The sequence below is a fragment of the Colletotrichum abscissum genome (genome assembly GCF_030869225.1).
Source record: "Colletotrichum abscissum strain IMI 504890 chromosome Unknown Scaffold_48.1, whole genome shotgun sequence".
NCBI lineage: Eukaryota > Fungi > Ascomycota > Sordariomycetes > Glomerellales > Glomerellaceae > Colletotrichum > Colletotrichum abscissum.
Window position 1 is genome coordinate 289,735 of NW_026850409.1, and position 26,104 is coordinate 315,838.

At 52.0% G+C, this 26,104-nt stretch overlaps 8 protein-coding genes across 8 annotated transcripts; 5 read left to right on the plus strand and 3 right to left on the minus strand.

The window, feature by feature from the left end:
- Window positions 1-407: 407 nt before the first annotated feature.
- Window positions 408-5,453, plus strand: CABS01_13870 (uncharacterized protein; the record flags this gene model as incomplete). Its single annotated transcript, XM_060547212.1, has 4 exons — window positions 408-2,301; window positions 2,597-2,612; window positions 2,821-3,214; window positions 3,411-5,453. 4 exons carry the CDS (start codon window positions 408-410, stop codon window positions 5,451-5,453), a joined length of 4,347 nt encoding a protein of 1,448 aa, XP_060394555.1.
- A 70-nt stretch (window positions 5,454-5,523) lies between these two features.
- On the minus strand, window positions 5,524-7,241 carry CABS01_13871 (major facilitator superfamily transporter; the record flags this gene model as incomplete). Its single annotated transcript, XM_060547213.1, has 6 exons — window positions 5,524-5,846; window positions 5,895-5,974; window positions 6,032-6,450; window positions 6,500-6,919; window positions 6,975-6,999; window positions 7,051-7,241. 6 exons carry the CDS (start codon window positions 7,239-7,241, stop codon window positions 5,524-5,526), a joined length of 1,458 nt encoding a protein of 485 aa, XP_060394556.1.
- Window positions 7,242-9,354: 2,113 nt separating this feature from the next.
- Window positions 9,355-10,323, plus strand: CABS01_13872 (uncharacterized protein; the record flags this gene model as incomplete). Its single annotated transcript, XM_060547214.1, has 2 exons — window positions 9,355-9,994; window positions 10,067-10,323. The coding sequence occupies 2 exons, from the start codon at window positions 9,355-9,357 to the stop codon at window positions 10,321-10,323; spliced, it is 897 nt and encodes a 298-aa protein (XP_060394557.1).
- Window positions 10,324-11,503: 1,180 nt separating this feature from the next.
- On the plus strand, window positions 11,504-12,394 carry CABS01_13873 (uncharacterized protein; the record flags this gene model as incomplete). Its single annotated transcript, XM_060547215.1, has 1 exon — window positions 11,504-12,394. One exon carries the CDS (start codon window positions 11,504-11,506, stop codon window positions 12,392-12,394), a length of 891 nt encoding a protein of 296 aa, XP_060394558.1.
- A 1,648-nt stretch (window positions 12,395-14,042) lies between these two features.
- Window positions 14,043-15,222, plus strand: CABS01_13874 (uncharacterized protein; the record flags this gene model as incomplete). Its single annotated transcript, XM_060547216.1, has 5 exons — window positions 14,043-14,168; window positions 14,234-14,388; window positions 14,452-14,549; window positions 14,856-15,000; window positions 15,123-15,222. The coding sequence occupies 5 exons, from the start codon at window positions 14,043-14,045 to the stop codon at window positions 15,220-15,222; spliced, it is 624 nt and encodes a 207-aa protein (XP_060394559.1).
- Window positions 15,223-15,799: 577 nt separating this feature from the next.
- Window positions 15,800-16,203, minus strand: CABS01_13875 (uncharacterized protein; the record flags this gene model as incomplete). The annotated part of the gene is made up of 3 exons (XM_060547217.1): window positions 15,800-15,894; window positions 15,985-16,050; window positions 16,131-16,203. The coding sequence occupies 3 exons, from the start codon at window positions 16,201-16,203 to the stop codon at window positions 15,800-15,802; spliced, it is 234 nt and encodes a 77-aa protein (XP_060394560.1).
- A 964-nt stretch (window positions 16,204-17,167) lies between these two features.
- Window positions 17,168-19,063, minus strand: CABS01_13876 (aminotransferase class I and II; the record flags this gene model as incomplete). Its single annotated transcript, XM_060547218.1, has 5 exons — window positions 17,168-17,359; window positions 17,457-17,757; window positions 17,852-17,931; window positions 18,065-18,666; window positions 18,733-19,063. 5 exons carry the CDS (start codon window positions 19,061-19,063, stop codon window positions 17,168-17,170), a joined length of 1,506 nt encoding a protein of 501 aa, XP_060394561.1.
- A 4,180-nt stretch (window positions 19,064-23,243) lies between these two features.
- CABS01_13877 (cytochrome P450) lies at window positions 23,244-25,105 on the plus strand (the record flags this gene model as incomplete). The annotated part of the gene is made up of 5 exons (XM_060547219.1): window positions 23,244-23,606; window positions 23,694-23,784; window positions 23,845-23,913; window positions 23,991-24,590; window positions 24,672-25,105. 5 exons carry the CDS (start codon window positions 23,244-23,246, stop codon window positions 25,103-25,105), a joined length of 1,557 nt encoding a protein of 518 aa, XP_060394562.1.
- Window positions 25,106-26,104: the final 999 nt, after the last annotated feature.

The following is a 26,104-nucleotide window of genomic DNA, read 5'->3' on the forward strand; positions in this document are numbered from 1 at the left end:
CCCGAGTTGAATTGATTCGACGTTGCGATCTCCTGATCCGGGCTCCCATAGCCCCCATGGGGTAAGTAGCCAAGCTGTCAAGTCTGCCTAGTCTGCCTTGTGACTTGAGGTTATTACCCAAGTTGCATTTCAGCTGCCAAGGCGACTCTCTTCCATTTCATTCCCTTGCTGCCAGGCCCTTGGCCGCTCTTCGCTGCATTCCTTGGATATGCCGGCATCCGAGCTGTCCGCCCTGCAAGGGCTTTCTCGCTTAAACGTCATGTTCCAGTCGCGGATAGTATCGTCCTCTTTATATTTCTTCAGCCTGAAGGAACTATCTCTCAAACAGATTTGCACTTCTTTACATCCCTTTATCACTGTTCGTTGAGAAGAAGGAGCCGAATGCTCCCATAAGTCCATCGTGTACCATGGCCTCACTATCCACTCTCGCTGAAGACATCATGCATGGCATATGCGAATACCTCACGCCCCGCGACATTTTCCAACTCACCCTCACTCAGAAACGCTTTGCAACGTCATTTGAGCGAAGTCTCCTGCTGCACCGCGATTTAGCATCGCAAACATACACCGCGATGCTAGCAGCCATTATCAGAAATGAAGTAGACCGGGTCGAGGAACTCTTACAACTCGGCTACGAAGCTAAGTTTGCCTGTTCAAGGTCTTTGCTTGCCTGCCCGGCCGACTTTGACTTCCCAGTCAACAATCTGATGCTTCAAGCGCCGTCAAACGTTGCCATTAGAAGGCAGGGTCTGGCTGCGCTCGTGATTGAGCGCCTGTATCGTCCCGCGTGCGATACGCACAAGATCTGGATAAACTACTCCGTCCTGGCCCACGCCATCTTAGAAGACCAGGTCGAAACCGTCAGACTCCTTCACAAGTACGGCGCAGATTTGGAAAAGCCGCTGCTGCAGGTCTTTGCGTTCCGTGGCATGCCAGCGGATGTTGATCACCACATCAGTGTCCTGCACCTGGCGAGCAGCAGTGCCATGATCGAGACACTCTTAGAGCTTGCCCCGAACATTCCCATCGACAAGGACAGATTCATGCGCACAGAACCGTTGCTTCTCTGGCATGTCGAGAGAGGCACAGATGTCAGAGGCCTCCGGCGACTGTTGGAAGCTGGCGCTCATGTCGACGGGGCACGTCCGGCGACACAGCGGATCGGCTTTTGCCAGTGCGAACAGGAGGACACCTTGCACGTCTTTCTAGATCACAAATCACCGCTCGAGGCCGCCATATGGAACCTGGACCGGGATGCCGTTGAGCTTTTGCTAGAGCACGGGGCGTCGACGGTGTACCCGCCCAATGACACCGGCGAAGCGACTTGTCTACACGAAGCGATAAGAATCTTCCTCCTGGAGCACAAGCCGGAGGATCTAGAGGTCAGCTTGCAGATATTTCGCCTCCTGCTAGACCACGGGTTCGACGTCAACCACGAATACATCGAGTGGGCGGGGTGGACACCTGAGGGTACGCGCCTCCAGCCAACAGGAACCAGAATCAACCTGGTGGTGGACAGCCTCATCTACTACGCATCCACCGAAATGTTCCAGCTTCTCCTCGACGCCGGAGCAGATCCATTCAACGCGTCGGGTGTGAGGCCAGGAGACAAAAGCTACGTCGTCATGCTCGGCTTGTCCTCGTCGGTAGCGAGATTGTATCCCACGAATATGACCGAGCCCGAAAGGGTGTCCCTACAGAGCGCAAAGCTGAAAGCACTAATCGCCAAGAGAGCAGAGTCAGACCCCAGCGGCCGCGACCGCAGGTTGTTATTCATGGCTGCCTTGGAAATATCTCGACCGTCGGAACTCCATCAGGTGTTCAAAGTTCTTCAGAAAGTCTTTGGATCGTTCGAAGAGGAGCTCAGCCTCCTCGCAGACACCATGGGCCGAGTGAAAATGATCCCAGGAGTCCTTCAAGAGAGCCGACAGATCATTGAGTTTCTCATCCGCTGCAGAGCCCCCGTCAATCACCCCAATTCCGATGGGGAGACGCCTTTACACGTCGCCTACACGCTCTCAATAGCAAGCCCTTTGCCCATCGGGGAAACGGACGACCTCCTGGCGTGGGATGTTGACGAGGAGCAGGGATTTACGGTAGGCTGGGCTATCGGAACCAACAACTTCTTTGGCCACGAAACTATAAACGGCTTCCTCGGCTCGATAATTAGTGCTCCGGCGGAGGCAGAGAAGCGGGTACGAAACGCGAACGCAATTTTTGACGCATTGATCCAGGCCGGGGCGGCTCAGAATTTGCTGAATGAGAAGGGGGAGACGGCAGCGATGGTGATGGCTCAGCATGGTAGGATCCAGCTGCCGCCTTCACCTGGTTCCGATTCAGAGCGTATCGTCGGGGACGAGATTAAGTCGGATTCCGCGCAGACGGATGATGTTGTGGCCAATGCCTTTGCGATCTGGAGGCAGTTTCAGCAACTTGCATTGGGGGAGGCGGGTTCCAGTTAGCCGCTAAAAGATGGGGCTACAACACTTACGCAAAGCAATAAAATGGCTAAGCTTCATCTCTATGACTTCTTACTTAGTACCCTTGTCAGAATAATTGGGGTTTTACAAAAGTTCTTTCATGTTCAAATGACCAGACTACCTAGACCAAGCGTGAGTGTTTGCGCAATTTCAATGCAACTCTTATATCTATAGAGTCACGCTTGTTGCACACCAACTTTGTGAAAGAAGTGCCTCCTCTTTACGTGTCCCTAGGTACTGACACCCCATTGGTTCACTTTAGAAAGTTGAGGTGGACATAATGTACCAATGACCTGGAATCAGTGATTTCTGGCGTAGAGGTATTACTTCATATTCTTAGACTGGGTGAGGTAAGCGCGCATGATCTCCTAGCGACTAGCGACTTTATCGCCGAACGCCGGTGCGGAACGGGTGGAGACTTGTCCGTTGCGCCGTTCCGCACAGCCATAACAGGCTTAGCGGCGCACCCGCCGACCAAAATAGGGAAGGCTCCTTTCGCTCGCTTATCCGCTCGATCTGGGCCCACGTCTGTTACTGCTCTTCACCTTACTTCCACTGCCCTCTGGCGGGCATCACTGGATATTCTTGGCATTTCTCGCGGGCCCTTGGTCATATCTGCATGTTTCGCAGGACTCAAGGACGTCGCAGTGCATCTACTGTCTTCTAATGAACACCTAAGCGATTTCAACAACCATCAGTCCCGTCTGCCTGCCGCTGAAAGCTCGGCTTTCACGGTGTCTTTCCCGGCTCGGCGCCACCCATGGAATCCCACTCTACCCGCCCCAAAAAGACTGACATTGTCCGCAAGCGAACGGGTTGTCAAAATTGCAAAAAGAAAAGAAGAAAGGTCGTACTTCCCACGGTGACATTCTACTTTCTTCGCCATGTTCCCCGTCTTGTAAAAGTACCTTCCAACTGACTCGTAAACAGTGTGACGAGACACGCCCGGAATGCCTCGCTTGCGTGAAGAAAGGAGTAAAGTGCAGCGGCTACGAGCGTCCCGTGACCTTCAGAGACGTCACCACTCGAGCAGCCGAGTCTTCGAGGAAGTTTGAGGAAGCTAGATGGGCCGCTCTACGTCTTGAGGATGAGCGAAGGAAACGACGCCGTATTGGGTCAATCGGGGAGCCGTCCCCTGTCGCTCGGGAGTCATCAACGCCGGAAAACATTACAGAAATGCCGGCGAGAGATGATACGTTGACAGCTCCGATTCTGGCACCTATGTCTCCATGGCACGCGACGAACGCTGAGGGCTGGCTCGCTGGGTCCTTCACCTTACCGTGGTCACTTTTCGACACATCTGGTGCTTCTTCCGCGATTCAAGATCCGCCTCAACAACAACAGGAGGTAGCCAGACCAAGGGATACCTCGAGCGGAATAGAGCAACCTACTACGTTCGAAAATTCTGCCAACCGGTTGATGCTGGCAAGTGGAGTACCAAACAGCTCGGCACCGGTAGCGGAAGCCCCGAGCCTAGCTTTGACGACTGGGTGGGACGAGTTCCTCGTCACCGACCGTTCGTCTCCGGGGTCTTCCACGTCCACTTCATCTCCCCTAGGCGAACCGACGGCAGACTGCCAGCTATCAATACCTCTAGAAGAGGTCCTTATTCAGCACTTCGACAGGAACGTCCTTCCTTTGATACCAGTTGCTCTCTCCTTTCCGAATCTCTTCCGCCAGAGTAGCTGTTTCCGATCAGCGGTCCTAGCTCTGTCCGCCAGCAACATTAAGCTGACGCAACCTCTTCCCATCGACCCGCTCGTGCTCCGTCGAGTATGCGACGACAGCAGCGTCTGGATCTACTATGACACAGCGGTCAAAGGCCTCCAAGCTCAACTTCAGAACGTGGAAAACTACCGCGGCGAGGAGCTCGCGGGCGCCGCTTTACTGCTTGCCTACCACGAGCTGGAAGCCGGCACAGCCCTTGGCATCAGGAATCACGCTACCGGGCTGGACGCCATCGCATCCAAGCTCGACTTTGCCGCGTCGTCCATCCCCGACCTCTTCAAAGCCTGGCGGATGCTTCGCTACGATGTTCGTTTCATGATGTTGCCGACGCGAGCGACGTGCAATGTTGTAGACAATTACGATGTCTCGAGTCTACTAGACCCACAGCTCGCAATTCGTGATATATTATTCAGGCTACATGGCCTTCATGCACGCTACGCGATGGAGGCTACATTTAGCCAAGATACGACCGCAGACGGCGATAGCGCTTCAGAGAAAGTTGCACTGTGGCTTATGTCTGTCCTCGGCCGGGAATCGGATCGCCGTAATGTGCGCCTGAAGGACTTTCACAAGGAGAACCTCACACCTGACACGATATTGCGGCAGTGCGATGTGTTTTCGCATCGGCTGGATAACTGGCACAAGGGACTCTGCGACCACGATATGCCGGTCGTCAATCTTGGGGCGGATTCGGATCTGATCAGTGGCGCTACTTTTGAGACCTTTGTCACTTACCGTTTCGGTGACACGAGAAAAGCTCTCGAGTACGTGATTTATCTCGTGTGTAGGATGACGTGCAGCTACCTGCGGTCTCTGTTCGACCCGTCTGTGCAGTCTTCGGGCACAGATGCACTCGCCAAGGTCGTTCTTGGTATTGTTTGTGGCATGAACATGCAACAGCGGCAGCAATTCACTGTTCTTCGGGTGGATGTCCTGCTCAGGATGGCTGCAGGCTTGTCCGAGGGCACAAACTTTATCACCACCGTTCTCGACTATCTGCTTCCAAGACTAATTTCTTCAGGTCTCACTGGTCCTGACATTGTTGCGTGGGTCTACTTGAAATCAGCGTTGGAGCTTGAGCTTAGGGAAAGACGGAAGGGCAGAGCAATCAGGATGACCATCGATGGAGTCGAGGAAGACTGTGAGATGTGGCAATTGGTGAACAGGCATCCCGTCGCTGCGTTTGGGGATTACAATGGGAAGGGGTACTTCAGGGATTGCTATGTCATTGAGTGTCTAGGCTGAAAGGAATGTGACGGAAATAATCAACGTCTTTGTGCGAAGCGTCCTGCATGTCTCTCCTATCATCCAACCCTTAGTACGCATAGAATAGAACGTTTTCGTTCTCGGATTGCCGAATCTTCCTGTTCTCGTTCTTGAGCCAGAACCGCATCGCCCACGCGCCCATGGCAGTCGCAACGCTAAGCGCTGCGCTCGAAGACATCGCCATGACGTACCGAGGCTCGTCGGACTTGGGCCACATGTAGGGTGTCCAGATGAAGGATGCGACGGCGATACAGTTGACTATTGCGAGCGAAGATGCCTTCTTCTCTTTCGTCTGAGAGCAAGTCGCCGAGACCCAACCCAGTATAATCGAGTTCACTGCATATGTGCCTACCGAGAAGACGACCATTGAGACTGAGATGTTAGCATCCTCTAGATACCTTGCAAGGGACGGTCGCTTACAGTATCTAGCACCCGTATTCAGGGTAGCGCAGCCGAGAATGAAGCCGAATACTGCAATTGATTTTGCGATGGTGATGTGCCTTTGTTTATGATCAACATGTACGTCACTCGAATCTGACAGCTGGTTTTAAACTGACCAAGTACGTTCATTGAACCTCCCAGAGGACCAGGACCAAGCAATCGATATTATTCCCGCAATAAGATACGGAGGACAAGTGAGGACTAGCGTAATCGTCTCATCAAAACCCAAAGTCTCAACCGCGGTCGGAAAGAAGTTCTTGAACCCGTTGGCGCCAAGATGACAGTGTTGCATTACAGTGAAGAGCCATACCTTGGGGTCTTTGGCAGCCTCAAGGAGACCAGACCAGGTTGTCGTCTGGCCAGTGTTACCCACAGTGTCTTGAAGAATTCGTTCGTTGGCTAGAATACGTTCTTCAGGACTGAGCCATCGTGTCGTGAGAGGTTCATCGGGGAGGATGAAGAAGGCTATTATGGCGATGACGAGGGTGACTACGCCCTGGATGATGAAAAGCCATCTCCAGCCCGCGATACCGGCCTGATCCCTCGTCAACGTCCGCGCCGGACATCAAGGGGAGGACATGAACCATTCCGTGCATCTGGAATATTCCCAGGGCAATCAGGCCAGCAAAGGCCGTCGCTAGGATATTCCCAGTATACAGAATCGATATTCTCGTCGCCAACTCCTTACGCGTGTAGAACGTAGCGAGCACGTATAGCGCACCTGGATAGTAAGGCGCTTCGGTGATGCCGAGGAAGAAGCGAGTGAGCAGTAAGCCCGTGTAATTCTGGCTGACTGCCGTGAGGGCACTAATGATGGCCCAGACGGCCATGCAGGAGCTCATCCACAGGCTTGGGCGGACTCGCGTCACGACCATGTTTGCGGGGATACCGACGATGACGTATCCGACAAAGAGTATCGAGACGCATGTTTGGTATTCTGTCGAGGTGAGATTGAGGTCTTCTTCGAGGGTGTTGAGTCTGGCTAGGGCAATGGCGTTGCGGTCCTTGAACGCAGGTCAGATATGTATGCTGAGAGGTTTGCAGTTGGAGCATTCTCACTAAGTAATTGAGCCAGTACATGAACCTTGAAGTTTCTTCAGTAGATATTCAACTCCGGGTGGAAAGGCCTTCTTACCATAGTATAGGCATGATCATCCAGTCAAGACGACGCACCAGGGCGATCTCGGTTGGGTCATACTTCGCATGCGCGCCAGCATAATCTCGAACCTCAGGAGCAACTTTGAGAGCCTCTTCAACTTCCGTCGGGACAAAAGTGGGATCTTTGGCATCTGGCTCAGCCTTTCGGTTCACAAAAGAGAGTTTCATGGCGGCGGGAGTGGCCGAGAAGGTTCACGAGACGGCGATGGCAAATCTTTGACAGTCAGCTTAAGCTTGGATTCCAAGAGAGCCGGATTTCAAGGCAATTCAACGGGAAATGGAGAAACTTTATAGAACTTTTAGGCTTCGCAGAAAAGAACGTAGGAAAACACCTCCCTCACTTTCATCTTGTGCCCCATTCGCAGACCAAACGCTGCAAGCCAGCTTCCCCGCACTGCCAAGCATCTTATCGAAGGTGTCATGACAATGGTGGTGGTCTTGGTTCCAATCCCACGTCTTAGTGCATCATTTGCCTCGAGATGTGCGAGAATCAGGACGGAAAATGAGTGGTGAGGGGAGACTTGGAAGTCTGGGCATGGCCTTGGCGGGACAGGGACACACATCTCGGCACCGTGAACGGTGATTCCTGGTAGTAAACAGAGCAATTTTCTTTTAAACCGGATTTTTTCGTAAATAAGAACCCAATCAAAGAAAACTTTCCTGAGTTGGAGACAGCGAAGGAATTGTCACAACGCGGAGGGATGTAGTTGGAATAACATTGTGGAAACAGGGGTCATTACATAATCGCATCCGCAAACCTTCTCCTCCAGACGACCCACCATCCATCCAAGAGAGAGCTCCAGGCGAGTAATCAGGCATGCCGAGGTATCATACTAAGGTAAGGTAGATAGCGAACCGGTGCTCGAAATAAGGCGTCTTATCAAAGTCATCACGTCTAACAAAGCGAGGGCAGCACAAGGTTCATGCCTGCATGAAGGGTTTCGATCAGAGGAAAATATTAGCTGGGGAATATCTGTCAGCATGCGATAGAACTGTTATCCTCCCTTCACTGCCAGTATTCGTGGATACACTGTGTCGCCGCAAGGCCATATGTACAACTTTTGCTCTCCATCTGTCACCCATCGGACGCGGAGATGCTTTGGCGCAATAGTTGGGACTGCCCACTCCCGACCTCAACGCTAGGTAATTGACCCCGGTGGCTTCTATTTTTGGAGTCCGGGGTTCAATCCCTCCTTCAGACTCTCATTTTTCTATGAGATAGACTTTCAGTTTCTAGGTCAAAGGAAGCTCGTGGGTTGAGAACGTAGCTTGCCCCGTAGGCCCTGTCAACTATTGAGCAAAACGTTGATTTCTCATGAATATCCTCTCAAGCCCTGACGATGGCTTCCAAGGGCGGCCTCGAGTTCCGTCTCTATATTAACTCGCTCTTTCCACATATTTCTTCGTCGTATCACCCACCCGCCTTTCCTCCACATCTCTGATCTATCAGCTTCAACGATTCACGCCATCATGGTCTATTTGGCACCCTCATTAGGTTTTTCTTTGTTTCATGATCTGTTATCATGGCTTTGGGCTGCAAATACGCTGTAGAACTAGTATTTGCGAGATATGACATCAGAGCTGACGGTGGTCCTTCTCTCTCAAGGCAAAATAGAGGCATGAAAATCTGTATGAATGAATGCGTCGTTATGTAGCAGGAGGTTAAAGTGGGCCGTAAAATTGACTTTCCGACTACTGAAGAAAAGTAGGGTAATACCTGCCGGTTTTGAAGACGCGAATAGATTTGTGGGCTGCGAATGAAGCCTCAGGAATCTCGCTTCGAGCCTATATGTGAGAACTATTCCTCTCATCTGTCACCCATCGGATGTGGAGATGCCTTTGGCGTAATAGTTGGGACTGCTCACTCCCGACCTCAGCGCTAGGTAATTGACCCCGGTGGCTTTCTATTTTTGGAGGTCATGAGTTCGAATCCCCTTGTTGATTCTAGTTTTGGCGGAATTCACCTCGCGATGTCTATGAGGCAATGAAATATGTTTTCCTTCATCTTTGATATCGTCGTATTCTTGCGGCCCACTTGAAGTTCGTCCAAGGTTCTCTCACCAGGGAAGAACGTTAACTTCCAGCCGCCCACGCGAAGAAATTTCTAATAATCCTAACTGTCACAAACTGGGAAGGAAGCGACCGACTTTCTCCTAGCATCGAAGACTTCCACTCCTCCGCCTTTGCCCTTTTTCTTTTCCTTCTCCTTCTTCTCACTCCCACACAAGACGGTTGGTAGCAAGAAAAACAACATCATCAGCTACCACCACAAAGAAGCAGAATGCCCCCCAATAATCGCCCTTGGGTAAAGGCGATCCTGGACTTTCCAGGCCTCGACTTCTACATTGAAGGCGATGCTCCTCTATTCAACCGCAGAGTCAATGCCGCCTACCTAAAGCTGTTCAGCCACAACGATTCTGTCCATGGAAGGGACCACATTGCTCTTCGTCAGCACTACATTGCCAATCGCGGCAATGTTCTCTTCCGCGCCATCATCAATCTGTACATCTCCGGCAAACATGCGAACTTCAGCACATTGTACGGCGCTGCCCTCACCCGCCTTGCTGAGGATTCTGGCCCTTCCCGTGAGTGGGAGGACTCCAGTGAGCTCGGAATTGATTCGGTCACTTTCGTCGTTGACCGAATCATTCGCGCCCGCATTCAGAACCTCAGAGCCAACAATACCAGCATCGAAGAGCCCAACCCCGTCGTTGAGGCTTTCCTCGCCACCCTCGACGAGTGGATCGCAGTTCTCGACGAACGCAAGATGAGGGCTTCTACTTCTTTCGAGCCCAATGCGCCTGCCGATAACCAATTCTCCCTGCCGCTTCGACCTCATCCCAATAAGCCTTCCGTCGCCTCTTCTTCCAACGCCTCTTCCGGCAACAAGATGAGTCTGCCGTACCGTCCTCATCCCAAGAGTGAGTCGGGTGAGTTACCTGTTGCTACTGGATCGAAGTCGTGCTCTGAGGCATTTCACTAACGTATAATAGCCAAGCAGGAGCAGGCCATGCAGAGCAATCAGGAGATCGTCAACAAGAGAATCCAGGACTTGGAATCTCAGCTCCGTGCTTCCCAGGCCAAGTCCCAAGAAGCCCTCCAGGCGGCTCAGGCGAGGTCCGAGGAGCTGGCTGCTCTCCGAAACGCCAACATAGCCCGGCTTGAAGAGCAGGAGACTCTCGAGACTGTCAACGAAGCTCTGCGCACTGAGCTCGACGAGGCAAAGAAGGCCCGCCGCCGTATTTGGTAAGTGGAGGCTCCAGAGAGCCAATATCAGCGCAGAGGATGGAGTGAGGCAGGGACTGGATGATTGAGTTGGGAGGCAGTTTCATGTCTTTAGTGAATCGATCCGTTAAATGAGATTATCCTTCTGCACCTGATGATGTTCTAATAACTTGTAATGAGTACTCTGGATGGAAGATGCTCTGGAAAAAAGAGTCCTAGTAAGGATTCTAGCTCTAGTAATAATGACACTTGCCCGAGGCCATCGCCGTCTGCTGCTCAAAAGTACCAGCTCATCCCTTCTGCCTCTCGTCGTCTATAGTAACGAGGATGAATCCAACTAGCGAGTGTCTGTCTTTTTCCATAATAACCGCGTGGAGTATGGGAAGAATGCTTGTTCATCTGTTTACTGAAGCACCCAAGTCAGCTACCCTACCTTGGAGGCATCTCTGGGTCTACGTCGAGGCTCACAATGTCACAGCCAGACGAGTAGGTGGAAAAAGAAAGGGCGAGAATAGAAAAAAGAGTCACTATGCATGAATCGAACTCATGACCTCAAAAAAATAGAAAGCCACCGGGGTCAATTACCTAGCGCTGAGGTCGGGAGTGGGCAGTCCCAACTATTACGCCAAAGGCATCTCCTCATCCGATGGGTGACAATTTTAGCAATCTTCTGACTTATAGACCATATCCGGTGACCGTATGGCTCCTTCCCAATGAATTATATCCCCCGCCGCGTATATTCACACTGACCGTCGCGTCGCGTCGAGCCACGTTCACCAACACTCACCCCCTTCCCCCCCCCCCCCCTCTTTTGTTTACATTGCACATCCTCCATCTCTGCCGCCTTTCTTGCGCTATACTTTTCTCTTCACCCTCCATCTCAATCCTGTCTCTTCTTTCCTCATTCCAATTCCGCAATCCGGGCCAGGGAAAGTCGCGTCAACTCACCACTTCGCCTTGCTCATCTTTACTGTACTTGACTTTGCAATCCATCCATCTCTGACACCGCTGTCGTGCCCTGCTTTCCTCTTCCTTTCACATCCCGATTCCTGAGCACACCTCGGATCGGAAAGAGAGCGCGTCACTTCACGCTTTGCTTCTCCTCCAGCAGCGTTGCTTAATATTAAGGTAACAACTACTCGACAAGCTTCGAGGTTCGGTGAATTCGCAGGACTAACTCGTTCTTGAAAGAATCAACACCCAAGATGGCCAACAAATCCTCCAACCCCAAGACCTCTCAGTCTGAAGCTAAGCCTCAATGGTACGAATCGCTCAAGACCTTCCCGGGCCTAAGGTTCAAGGAGAGTTTGAATGAGAACGGCACGCCGACCCCAAAAACCGAAATGGCATTCATCAATATTGTCTGCGACCGCTATGAGAAGCAAGACGAGGCGGTGCAAGGCGACATTGATCGCAAGATCGTCATTGCGAATCGCGGCCATGACCTTATCACTCTAGCCCTGTGGGTTGCTGAGAACCCGGAATCCATCTTTGGCAGTGTGAGTGAATCTGCCTGGGATCTCGCTATGGAGAAGCTCATTCGGCTGGGTACATTTCGCTGCGTCCCTTTCTGCGGCAAGGACATTGGTGGTGTCATAGGTACCATCCTGTACGCACGTTGGGCCCATCAGGAAAAGCCTTACTCTTGCAAGCCAACTACCGTCACAGAGCTCAAGCGCTTTCTTCGCAGCCTCGACAGATTGAGCGACTTTGTTCGAGAGAGCGACTTCGCCCGCGCATTCAAGCAAAACCCAGCCTTTCCCTACAACGGTCCCTCCGCCACTATTATCCAGAAGACTCCGGTCGCCAAAACTCCGGTCACCAAGAACCCGGTTCTTAGAGCTCGATACGATACTGTTCCGGCTGCTGCTAGAACTCAGCAAAACCCCGTTGCTTCTGGTGCAACTCCCAAGAACAACGACCAGAGCGCTGCCATTGAGAAGATGCGACTTGAGGTCAACAAGCTGCGTGCTGAGAACGAGGCTCTGCACTCTCTACTTGCCAGATCTCAGGACGAAAAGGTGGCTCTACAATGGGATCTTATCAAGGCTACCTCTCGTGAAGCGGAGCTCATGACGGAGCTGCGTCGCATGTGAACTAGCCGCTTACCAGAAATGGCTTCTGATAAATCAATCATAGAAATGGTGCGGAGGAATGCTTTCATGTTCATTTAGTTTGGTCTTTGTTATCCAGTGTTTGAGTGGTATCGGTTGGGGCTTGGTTTGCTGGCTTTGCTGGGTAGAGGTGCATTGCGGACAATCTGGCAATCACAAGAGCACACAAGCTGAATTCGACAAAGAACAAGAACGATTCGGGACAAACCCATAGATAAGTTAGAGTCATAAAGAGACATGAAGAAGCAATTGATAAATTCTGTCAAGTATTTATATCCCCTTATTACAGACCAACAGCTTCTGTTTATGTTCGGTCAAGGAAAAAAGCCCACCAATATTATGGATCCCAGGCGTCTGGTGGTCGTGAGGATTTGTTTATGGTGATACCCCCTCTACAATAGCTGAGCGCGGTGGTGGGCATCAGTCCAATTATATCCCCAGCCTTGGCCTTGGAGCTTCTCTCCCTTCCTCACACATACAACATGTCTCTCATTTCCGCAAAACTGCTCCATTCACACATAAACCATGTCCCCGGGACCGAATGCCATTCATAACTGATCCAGCTCCTATTCAGTGTCTGGGTCTTCTGTACACCATTCTCACCTTCAATGTACATTTACCTTGCACCTGACTAAAGTTCCCTTTGGGCATCGCATTATAGTTAACGAGGCCCACTGTGTCAAGAACGAACTCTCGGCGATGTTTGTATTCCTCTTGGAGGAGCGTTACGATTACTTGACCCTGGTTATTGCAAGGCCGGTGGTTAACCATATCTGCGACTTATCCGCTTATCTGAGACTGTTCTACTATATTTTTCAGAAGGCTTGGCCTGAAAATGAGCGCGTCTGGAAAATGCCTAACTGCTAGGATTTGGGAGAAACGCTCCTCCTATACTTGCCAGACTACGACCCTTTTTAGGAGTACTTCGAGGTCGGCCCCCGCAGAGTCCGCGGTCTTTTTCACGGGTCCCCCGGCTAGAGTACGGTCGCTCTGTGGTACCTGAGCACATGCGGCATGCATCTGTCTTTCAGCAACACGCCATAGGAACTACCTTAGCGGCACTAATGCCGCCAACCTGAAGCTAATATAGCACCCATTGAAGGACAATTTGCTTAAAAAGCTTCTCTCATCGATATGGTAAAAGACTCGGGTGGCTCCTGTTCTGAGAAAGGCAATACTTGTCAACACTCGAGCATTATAGCCCTGGCAATTACTGACTTAGTCTGTTCGCGAGCGTCACATCAGGCAATACCTCACACCCCGGGCCATAGAGAGTACATTGTGGTGTGACTCTGGCATAAGAACCGCCAGCTAGGATATACAAATCTTTCTACGTCCCATCGAGGTCCTCGAGGCCGGAAGTCCCGTCACCATCACCTCTCGTATTGCCACTACCAAAAGAGTAGTTGTTGCCGGGGGGGCCTCCCTCGCGAGAATCCTAAACGACCTTGCCTCGACTCTCTTTTCTTATCCAAGCGACTCTAGCCTCTTTTATACTTTGCGGCTGAAACAGGTCACCGCTGTGATAGCGGTCGAGGTTTGGTCTCTTGGCAGGTAAAACCCAAAGTATACGGCATACCCAGTCCAGGCGAAATCGATCGCACCGAGATGTGGCTAGTGGCCCTCGCCGATGACGGCCCCGGGTCTACATATCCTCTACGTCCCATCATTACAGGCGGTCTTTCTCACCAGCCGATCTCTTGCTGGAGGTCGCGGCTTGGCTTTACAAGATCACTACCGCGCGCTGCCCTTCCCCGTTTTGCCTCAATTGATTTCCACTACTCGTATTTCGAAATTCATGCAGAGCTTCAGCGAAAATAGCCACGATCGCTCGAGGCTTTCCCCGGTCTGAATCTCGGCGCCGGTGGTGGCAGCTATATCATACCGACTGAGGAGGTCCGACAGGGTCTCGCACGCATATCTCAGTGCCTTGGCAAGCCGGCTTTCTCTCCTCTGGCCTCATTCCTCGTGCTCTCGTATCGATCTTTGTAGCTCTACTTACGGAAATAATGTACAACCGGAAACGCAAGGCAAAGAAGGTTGCCGCTGTCGCTGCTATTCGAGGCCTCCCCTTCCACTATCCCCGTCGTCGGGTGCAAAGCCCTCGAACTAGATCCCGAGTGTCGTGAACGACATGGTAAGTGCCGGGCAGCTGCTTGTGCGCCTCTCTTGCTGACGAAATTACAGGAAAGGGTTTGCGCTGCGTTGACTGTGCAAACCAGAACAATTCCTGCAAGAAGGACGTAGATAGATGTACCCGGGCCCTGCGACTTACAACCCCGTCTGCAATTATGCTTGGCCCAGACTCCTTTTACGCTGGAGACGCTCTACAAGGCGTCGCCAGCACTACCTGACCACACGCCCGTTCACCGGCCAATTTGTAAGTCATGGAAATACACAATCGTAATGTTCAGTACCTAATCTGATGTTTCTTTTCCATTAGGACTTGTGAAGTCGCCGCAGCAGCCACAGAAGAAGGGGATTTCTTTAGATGTCTCCAAGATTGTGCAGGACACCCTTCAAGCCCCGAAGGAGACTGTCCGCGCAAACCACAGGCTCGTCATTATGAAGGCGCCCAACTTCACCAGGTTTGAATCGGAAATCACCGGGACCGGGAGACCGAGAAGGGCAAGGACAAAAATGTCGAGGCTACGGCCACCGCCTTGGCCGCTGCCCTGACCAATGCCATTACTGGCGTCGTGACTCATAGTATGATCGATATGGAGGCTGCAGAGCAGCGTGGCAGCATCACCGGACAGGAGATACTTTTCAGCTACTTCAACCATGTTGGATGTAATAAGACTGGATAGGATTCAGCTTCATTCTGTAGATGTGAGCCTCGATGACTCACGCCCCTCCGATACACTCAAATAATCGGAATGGAACCAGAACCAGCCCGCCCCGCCAAAGACTTGTCTGCAAGTGACGAGATGGTTGAGGATGGCCTACTATAAGGGCTGTGATAACGCCTACAAGAGGGGCTGATTCCTGTCAAGTTGAGCTTCTCAAGACACTTCCGTCGTAAACATATCAACCGCGGTAGAAAGAGATGCTTCGATTTCTTCATTACGCATAGACGAAACCTCTACAACATCTAGGCATACCCGGGGGAAATTATACGTCCGCGCCGGAAGAATGAAATAATGAAAGGTCATCAGGTAGCCCGAGGAGCGACCCGAGGAGTTGGCCTCCAGCCTTCGAACTATTGTGGTCGCAAAACTCATTCCCAACGACGGTTACCTCCCGCCATGCCATTAGGCTAGCTGAACAAGTGTTGCTCCATTCCTGTTGAGGAAGGAGGCAAGCTATACAAGCGGCACACTGGCTCCGCGTTTCTACGGACGGATACAAATAACGACGCCTTTGGGTACCGTAAATCAATCTCTTTCAAATCATACGCTCCTGCCACCTCCTCTTGTTGATAGGACGACAAGGCCCGCCCGTAACACCGCACCGCTTTCCAGTTGTTGAGGTGGCATCAGCTAGGCCGATGGAGCATTAGCAAGATAATTCAACCATCAGCAACTCAAGGCCATCTGGTCAGGCTGGCGGAAGGGGGCAGCAGTGCCTACTTTTGCAAATGAGTGGCGTGACGCCGTTTACGCATCTGATACAGTCGGCGTCATTCCGACATTCACCTAGATAACTCTAGGTCAGTACAGCTTTCTTGGCCTTTATTGGGCCATTGAGATTCAGAAATGATGGATTATGAACCTACCCTTATCTCCCTTCTGTTGAGCAATGGCAGCTGTGGCTAAGAATGGAAGGAGGGCTAGAGCTGAGAAGCGCATGATGGCGGTCTATAGTATTGAAGTAGAATTAATATATTCAAATGCCAGCAATTGATAGATTATAAGAAAGAGTAGATTGTAACTATTCTATCTTGTGCAAGAGCTTATGTCTTTGTATTTATGCATGTTCGTGTCATATTGTATTCACTTACAGACCGAGATGGTGGTGATGACTGCTGACTCGCCGTCTTTGACTGAAACTAGGTGTGTTGACTCGAGGCAATCAACTACAGGGAGTCATCTGAAAGCAGGGCAAACTCTAAATCTTGATGTTCACATTGTCGATAAACCAACGTCTTTGTTTACAACTTAGCCCGAGGTAAAAAGAACATGCAACCGAGAGGTACCTGGTCCATCAATTGAGAGACCGAGCGCGCCTTTCGTAATCTTAGAGACACTGGAATCAATCAGACCAAGTCGCTTGAGATCACTATTTCCCGATAGGCACTGCCATTCAAGATACAATTCATGTACTGTCCATCTCGCCGGCTCCTCGTATGCAATCCAACCTTGAAACTCGACCCAGAATACCAAAAGAGACGGTTCAGACGTCGATCACGCAACCGGCCTCAAGTCCGAGATCGACATAAAACAAGACGAACGCGAGGGAAATATGGGACAGAAACCTCAGACGATCCACAAAAACTCCCCCAGAGAAACCCGAAACTTCGGTCAACGCCGTCGATCCGAAGACCTCGCTTCCCGCCAATCAAGTTTTCCCCAAAAATAAAGAAAGAGCAATGCACAACCTCGAAGACGTGTGTAGTGCACATTGGCTGACAGAAGTCTCATGCGACTGCAGCGTTGACTCGCCGCGACATGTCAAGCTCCGGCTACTCTCACCGTGCCGCTTCCGAAGCGATCGGACTCTCGGGAAGGGTATCCTCAGCTTTTCCCCGATGTCCTTCCTCCGGCGACTTTTTCTTGTACCCAAAACATGCTCGATACTATCACCTTGCTCTTCTCACACTGCGACGATATGACTCCCTTTTGGCGGAGGATGATAGATCCCAGGAAGGCCGATTGTTGGATCAAAGTGGTCCTTGCCGTCAAGCAACCTCAGACACTGGAACAGCCTCTGCAGACCGAGCTTGAACGTTTCCTTTTCCCCGCCGAAATTGAGTCGGAACCATCCCGACCGGTTGGAGAAGAATGCCTGCAGCGCATCACCTATCATTAGCAACCTGTGCAGAATTGGGTCCGCTCCCACCACCGGAGCATCTCTGGGACACGACAGACACCGTCAAACTCACCTGTCCGGGTTCGAGATAGACGCGGTACTTCATCAAGTACTCCACAAACTTCGAATCCCCCTGCTTGCCGTGCTTCTCGAGCAGGAGATCCACCCACTCGGACAAGTTGACAAACACAAAGAAGCCCGCCTCGGCTTTGACGTGCGGGATGTCGTACTTTACCAACTCCTCCTCGACAAAAGTGCGCCTCTTGGTCAGGCGGCGACGGAACTGGGGGAGGTATTGGTTGCGGAGGTACTTTGCGTCCGATAGGAGTTTCGCGGCTGTTGATGCGCTGAGTGCAGAGACCCACCCGAATGTGCTGATTGTAGATGCGGAATCGTTAGCCTGGTGTGCTTGGTAGGGCGTACGGAGTACACCGTGTGTTGGTAAGCCGAAAAGGCGGGGTGACTCACCTCGACGCCCGCATGGTATCGTAAATCTCCTTGTTATACGTCGCCAGGAAGCCGATCCTGAGCCCACCGAGGCCGAAATCCTACAGGGGTGGGAAAGAAAAGAGTCAGTCGGTTGTGTTCGTGATTCCTCCTCCGAAGCCGAAGCCGAACGCGCGATGGGCAAGGGTCCCCACACCCCCGGCAGAACGGCTCCGTGCAGGGATGGCAACTCACCTTACTCAGCCCCCACAACACATGAACGTTCCTAAAGTTGACATCCAGCCCCAGACTCAGTATACTGGAGAACCGATCCCCAGCACTCATGGCGTATACCTCATCGACAATCAAATGGATCTTATGCCTCGCGCACAGCTGCGAAATCTGCAGCAGCACATGGGCAGCATAACACCGGCCCATCGGGTTGTCGGGATTCGCCAACAACACACCCCCAACCTTGCGCTTCTGGCTCAACTCGACCTGTATCGCGTTCTCGAGCCGGACAACCAGCTCGGGCACCGGCACCGGCCCGTCCTCGCGCGGCGGCTCGCCCCAGAAGCGCTCCTCGGGGATGTCGTCGCATGGTACCTCAACGACGCGGACGCCGTTCCGGGTCCAGACGTCGTGGGCGAACATGCCATACGAGGGCGTCGCGAGAAGCACGGCGTCGCCTGCGTCGGTGATGTTGTAGGTGAGGGCGTCGAGGAGTGTTGTCACGCCATTTGCGGCGAGGATGTTGTCGGCTGTTAGGGGTAGGCGGACTTTGAAGTGTTCGTTCATGAAAGCTGCTGCTGCTTTTGGGAGGTCTTGGGAGTTTTGGGCGTCACCGTAGCCAAGGGCTGAAAATGGCATCAGCAAGCTAGCTACGTAGACGTGCTGAATAGCGTTGGGGCGGAATCACTTACACTCCTTGAGTTGGCTCTTCTTGACATTTCGCTTCGTCCAGCAGGCCAAGTCTTCCAGCATAATCTCATTGACAGCGGACCCAAGATCGATGATGCCCTTGGGGTTGCTTGTCGCATCATACGGGTTGCTCTCAAGCCTTTTGCTGAGGTCATCCATCAAATCTGACCGGGATCCAGCTGTTTTTTGGCCCCGCTGGGACGGGGGTAGGGCGGCGTTGACAGACATGATGCGTTGACGCGGATAAGGTTGAAATTGTTGCCTGCTTTTTTCGGCCATGTTGGTGGCAAACCGAGGTCCTTTATATGTCAGATTGTCCCAAAAGAATAACATCGCAGGCTGATGTGCATTTCGTAGTCATTGGAAATCAACAGCAGGAAGGAAAATGTTTCCCCGGACTCGCGGCAGTGTGGGTACCGGACCAGGTACGCGGGTCCGGCTCGACTGAGCTCCACCTCACCTTCAGAAAGAAAAAAAGAGTAAGGTGCGACCCACACTTACATACAGTGAGTGACTCCTTCACCGTTGCCTAATCGGGGAAGCAGATACGACTGCGCTTTTTGTGCCGTCATCTTTTTTCGGTGCCTGTGGAAAAAAAAGGACTACGCATTGCAAGGAAAAAGCACTTGAACAGGCAATCGAGGACTCGCATGCACGCACCTACCTGCAGATCAAGTGCATTGCCGTGAATTGTAATTTCCGACTTTTACTCCGTCATTCGGCTCGGCTGTCTGTCGTTACTTGCGCGTCGTCTTACCCAACCTGGAGAGCAAGTACACGACTTTCACTTGGGACAATTTTTGGGGGTTCCTCTGCTTACGTTACACCAACCGCCCACGTACACCTAATGAAAGCACCACCCGGCGCCACGAAACTCTGCCTGCGTGGGCCAGCTGTAAGCGCACAGCAATTGTCTACAGCAAGCGTTGTTCGAACATGGCGCAATCCATACCCTGGCTGTCAGATGGTTGTCAGAAAGCTTGTTGGGTGCCTGGAAAGTTCCTCCGATCTCACTAGGCATCGGCTTGGCTCGTGTGACGCAGGATTCTCAGTGCTGACGGTCCCCACTCCGACGCTTGCGCGGCATTGGTCCAGTACTCAAAGGAAGGGCGCGGCGGCCCAACACCATCGACTAGGGGTATGCGAGGCTTACGATGTAGGGTAGCGTTGTAGAAGGCGCGTCAAGTGATGATTTGACGCGTTTAAAAAAAAAAGAAAGAAAGGAAAAAAAGGCAAGATTGCTGACCGCTGGCTGTAAACTCGTAAAGTCTCGAAAACTTGAAGGATAAAGATTTCCGGGCTCAGGGAGGGGACTTGGGGAGCGGTAGCGTCAATTTTGGCATGTAGACTTCCGTAGGTGACTTTGCTCATAACGAACACTAATCCAGCGTCCAAGCAAGTACCGATCCTATAGGTACGGATATGACTGGTTGCAAGCCACCAAGCATCGTGCATCAAGCTAGTACGACTCATCAATTGCTTCACTCAATCACCCTTTAGCTGACCGGTTCGGTCCGAACTTTGCCAGCTTGAGCCGAGCTTCTCGAGCATGATTTCTATTCCATGTATGTCCCTTTTCTTCAATTTTCCATGCTTTTGATTCTCTTTTTGTCACAGCTGCTCATTCGATGGATCTCGGTTATCAATTGTGCCATCGACGCCCACTTCAGCATCACTATTGTGCAATCATGTCGGCTTAGAAATCAAGCAGGAAACAGCACCTGGTTCCGGGCACAGTTTGTTGCAAGATTAGATTCGGGAGGATCTCCGGCTTTACATCACCACAGTTCGGATGTTATAGCTCAATTCCGTAAGTATGTGAGTTGATGTCGCATTGATACTGGTCATCTTCGAGACATTCACTAAGCTGACCCGGCGGCCGAGACGCATCATCCACAAAAGCTATCAGCCAGGTAGGTAGATGAGGCCGTTGTAAGGGAGTGAGGGAACTGATAGCCCCGGCTAGGCGCTTGGAGGGGCTATCATGTTAAATGTAGGCCCGCTTTCAATTCCACCGGGGCCGTTGCGCTGTGTCATGGAAACAAGCCCTGCGATGACGGTGTTTGTTGATTCTAGCTCTTGTCATCTGCATTCAACAGCTCCTTGTCTCAAATAGGTAATGCTGTTACAGGCTAGACCTCCCTGTTGTAGGCAGGCCTCGATCATATACCTCAAGTCCTTCCTTCAGTGTCACCGAGCTTCAAGTCGAAGTCTTGTAATCACGTTCCTCTTGCGAATAGCCAAGGCCGGGCACGTAACCCTTTTGGCAGGTATGATTTACACTACTTGAGTCCGCTCGGCGGACTGGCTCTTCACCAGTGCATCTCGTGTCAGACTCTCGACCGGCGAGCGCGTGTTTCGAAGAAAACTCTGCTCGGAGAGCTTGCAAGTTGCCTGGCAGAGGGACTCGGCATCCACGTAGCTGTAAGAGAGGCGCACTCAGATCTCGCTTAGGAATCATCCGGTGACTCCATATTTGACAATTGCACGAGGGCTAGTCCAGCGAATCCGTTAGAGAGGCGCCAAATTGTCGTGTATGTGGTAAATAAAACCCAAAGCCGGGCGAACTGTCGAGCCTACCTTACCTGAGTATGGACATGTTCAGCCAACTATTCTTGTTGTTGCAATATTACATTGTTCTCAAAATCCTTTGTCTCTGGCAACTACTGACAGACCGAAAAGTAGATACACATAGCTTTATCTCAACAATAAAATGTGGTATCTCAAGTCCTTCGTAAGATTCATGGTGTCCGACGGTCCAGAACCAAAGCCCACGATTCACATGACTAGCGTAGCGCTGCCCAAGATCAAACGCCGCTCTTTTGAACCCCGGGTGCCTATGCCGCCTCCGGTCCCGAGTCCTGGCGTATTCGCAAATCTACAAGTACTCCGTACTACCAGAAACCGATGTCCTCATCGCTCCGAATGATATCACTGACCGGACGGTACCATAGTCCGGAAGGTGACCAGTGCAAGGTGGCAGGAATCTGACCCCTGGCGAAAGTGACCGGTTGCACAAGGAACTCCGATACAGTTTTTGGCAATCGCCCTTGCCCACTCAAGTGCCGGAAGGATGATTTGAGAGACGCGTATCACGGCCCGAACCGCCAACGGCGTCCTTTGAGAATCCGAAGGGAAATGCCTCTTGAAGCCATTGCCTCTATGACGCAAGTGACGCTGAAAGTTTCATACGTGCCTGGTTGTAACATCTTCCTGCAGTGTTACTGCGCAACATTTCTCGTACTATCACAAGAGCAGCGTTGAGTGATTCTTAGCGCCTCAAGTTATTAATGATGTTACTGTGTAGGTCCCTCTAGACGAATCTAGTCACCACCAGCGAGGTCGCAATTCCGCACATGATGAATTTCGGACCCTTGAGTTAGCAAGCTGAAACTCCAGCAGCACGCATAGGCAGATGAAGTAGGATTTCAATCGGTAGCTCTTCCTGGCCTATTCTACCCAAATATGCGGTAATACCGTTTTAATATCCGCAGTCACTCGGCTGTGCGGCATGAATTGTACGTAAACGCTACAAATATCTCGGAAGGAGAATCTTGATCCTAGCGCCTTCCTGACCACGACTCATGACAAGCAGGTTCGCATGCTGTTATCGACTCGACAAGCCAAGATAAACCTCCAAGGACAAGGCAGAAGATCCACAAATTCACACGAGGCCTGCATCAGAAGTCCAGAAATCAGAGCCTGCTGATTGGTCAATACAACAATAAAGCGTCGTAAATCGCAAGTCAAAGCATGAACCAGCGGCAGATCGACACTAATACCCCACAATCGGGCAGTTGCGGCCACCGCAATGAACCCCCCGAGATACGAATACGACTGCCGATTGAACCACATCCACACAGCGGCCAGGACCCGACCACCGCAGATGGACAGTGGACCAGAAGTCCTAGAGAGTTCACTGCACGAACGCGAGGCGGAATGCGTGGGATGCGCGGATACAGGACTAAGTCCCCCGTCAAGTAAGTTACGGAGTACATGACAATCTTTCAGAGTTTGGTGTGATTTGCAGCTATGCAGCTTAATCCTCCGAGTACCTTTCGGGTGGCGGGCGGAACAACGGGACGCCCTAGCGTATCCGCTCTGTGGCGCGAAAGCTTAGCTCTGCGACGTCACGACGTATTATCACTACACAGGAGAAACATGCATCTAGCAGTCTGCACGCCGTAGTCATGTTTCTTGACGGGGTTCGGTCTCTACGATGGGTCCCTTCGAGACTCGACCAGATCATCCAGCCCACTTCGCACTCGCGTCCGTCGTACATCTCGCACAATGGCGGACTCGCCAAGGTCCGTCGTGACGACGACGATCACAGCCAAAAAAGATGGGATATATACCGACAATGGTTCGTCCGGCTTTAGATGATCGATCCAGGCAACACCCTCATCAACAGCGCCTACAAAAACATACACATCAGATCAACGAACGCAACCCTGCCCCCAACGAGTACACCAGCCAACAACCATAAGACAAACATTTTGCCCTCGGCGCACACATGTCATCCAATTTCTCCTTCGAATTGGGCGGGGCGCCGTACACCATCCCCTCGCCCACTGAGAAGCCCGTCGCCTATGTCGCCACCGTCGTCCTCTTCGTCATTCTGGCCTACGCCCTCGGCGACCATGGCGCCAAACTACCCGAGATCAACCCGCTCAAGCCCTTTGAGTTGTCCAACACGCGCCGCATCCTCGAGTTCTACCAGACGAGCAAGGAGCTCATGCTCAAGGGGAGGGCCAAATTTGGCGACAATCCGTGGAAGCTCATGACGGAATGGGGCAATTGCTTGGTCTTGCCCCCTGACTTTATCCACGAGCTTCGCAGCAATCCCAACCTGGATTTTGTGGAGCCTGCTAAAGATGTGAGGCCAAAAGATTCCCTCTCTTTGTCTCCATTCTCCTTTCCTTTCTTTCCCTGGTGATAAGTAGCAGAGCTGACTTGTTGGAAGGATTCGCACGGCTATATTCCCGGATTCGAGGCCTTTGATGGCGACGAAGCGCTTCCGACGGTCGTCACAAAGTATTTGACAAAAGCTTTGAGTGAGTTGAAGACTCCTCAGTGAATGTTGAAAGGACCCCACTAATCGTGTATTCAAACAGCCAAGCTTACAAAGCCCCTATCCGAAGAGTCGACACTCGTCCTCCGCCATGTCCTCACCGACTCAACTGGTGAGTCTACCCTACGAACTTGCCACCCAGAAACTTTAGCTCTCAGCTCTCAGGAATCTCACATCTCCGTGATACAGAATGGCACAAGATAAGCCCCCAGCAAGACATCATGCGCATCGTCTCCCGCCTCTCCTCCCGCGTCTTCGCCGGCGAGGAACTCTGCCGCGACGAGGAATGGGTCCGCGTCTCATCAGAATACACCGCCGCCGCCTTTGGCGTGGGCTACGAAGTCGGCCAGTGGCCCCGCTGGGCCCGCCCCATCGTCCACTGGTTCCTCCCCTCGTGCTGGCGCGTCCGCGCCCTCCTCAACGAGTGCCGCAAGACCCTCCAGCCGCACATGGAGCGCCGCGCACAGCGCAAGCGCGAGGCCGTGGCCGCCGGCAAGACGGGCGCCGTCTTCGATGACGCGGTAGAGTGGTTCGAAAAGGAGTCCTCGCGCAAGCCGGACCCGGCGACGCAGCAGATCTCCCTCTCGCTCGTCGCGATCCATACCACGACCGATTTGCTCACGCAGACCATGATTGATCTGGCGGAGCACCCTGAACTGTTTCAGCCTTTGCGCGACGAGCTCGTTCGCGTGCTTAGCAAGGAAGGTTTGAAGAAGACGGCGCTGTATAATCTCAAGCTCATGGACAGCGTCATCAAGGAGTCGCAACGCATGAAGCCAGTCCTGCTCTGTGAGTTCCATCCCCCCTTTTTCTCTAAGCATACAATCCAAACTATTCGGATCCATCTCTAACAGCCTTTCCTCCCACCAGCAACTTGGCGCCGCCTCGTCATGAAAGACGTGACCCTCTCCAACGGCTTCGTCTTGCGCAAGGGCCAAAAGGTCATCGCCACAAACACCCACATGTGGGACGCGAACTACTACGAGAACCCGGCCACCTACGACGGCCACCGCTTCCTCAACATGCGCGGTACCGACGAGGAGAAGAACGCGCACCTCGTCAGCACCAGCGCCAAGCACCCCGGCTTCGGCCACGGACAGCACGCGTGCCCCGGTCGCTTCTTCGCCGCCAACGAGGTCAAGATCGCGCTGGCGCATCTGCTGCTCAAGTACGACTGGAAGTTCCCTGACGGGTTCAAGCCGCAGACGATGCCGCATGGTATGGTGTTGCTGCCGGATCCTTCTGCGACGCTCTTGATTCGTAGGAGGAAGGAGGAGCTTGATCTGGACTCGTTGGAGTGTTGATTTGCTTCAAATCTGATTCCGGCATTCCTCCAAACTCTCCACTCCGTTGTAGATGGAAGTGGATTTCACAACCTTGAGCGCCTTCTTAGTATCTTCGATAGATTGAAAGAATAGTACTTAGATTGCTAGATGTATTTTGTCCGATGTTGTAGTATATCACTTCCCTGCTTGTACTGATACAATGCACAAAACTCGCCAAACGTCGTGTTCCACGTGCGAACAGACTCCCAGTGCGAGTGTGATACATTAACGACAATGTTTGCAGATGCGGGGGCGGGGCGGCGAAATAATTGCACTATTTAGGATAACTACGTTCCCCAACGAGAGAGGGTACTTGGTTCCATTTTCCTCTGATCCTGTCATCAAGCGATGGGAGAGACTTGGCCGAGGGGTTAAGGGGGCGCCAGTGGAACCCGCTCTTCCAGAGCCAAGTTGAACAATCGCTTAACCTTTTGTTCAATTCCATATAGAGGAAGTAAACATCCTTTTTTTTTTACTTTTTGTTATTTCCTTTCACCGCCCTCCTTCGAGGATGCCTAGGATTACCGACTCATCACATGACTCTTCTAGTATGCCTAAGGAACCTATCTACCCACCTTACACGAATACTGGGCAGGGTACTAATATTTCTTTTTTTCTATACCTAACATCAATACAAGTGCATCGTGACACTTGGCCGAGGGGTTAAGGGGGCGCCAGTGGAACCCGCTCTTCCAGAGCTAAGTTGAAGGATCGCTTAACCTTTTGTTCAATTCCATATAGAGGAAGGAAACATCCTTTTTTTTCTTACTTTTTGTTATTTCCTTTTACCGCCCTCCTTTGAGGATGCCTAGAATTACCGACTCATCACATGACTCTTCTGGTATGCCTAAGGAACCTATCTACCCACCTTACACAAATACCGGGTAGGATACTAATATGCCTTTTTTCCTATGCCTAATATCAATACAAGTGCATCGTGACACTTGGCCGAGGGGTTAAGGGGGCGCCAGTGGAACC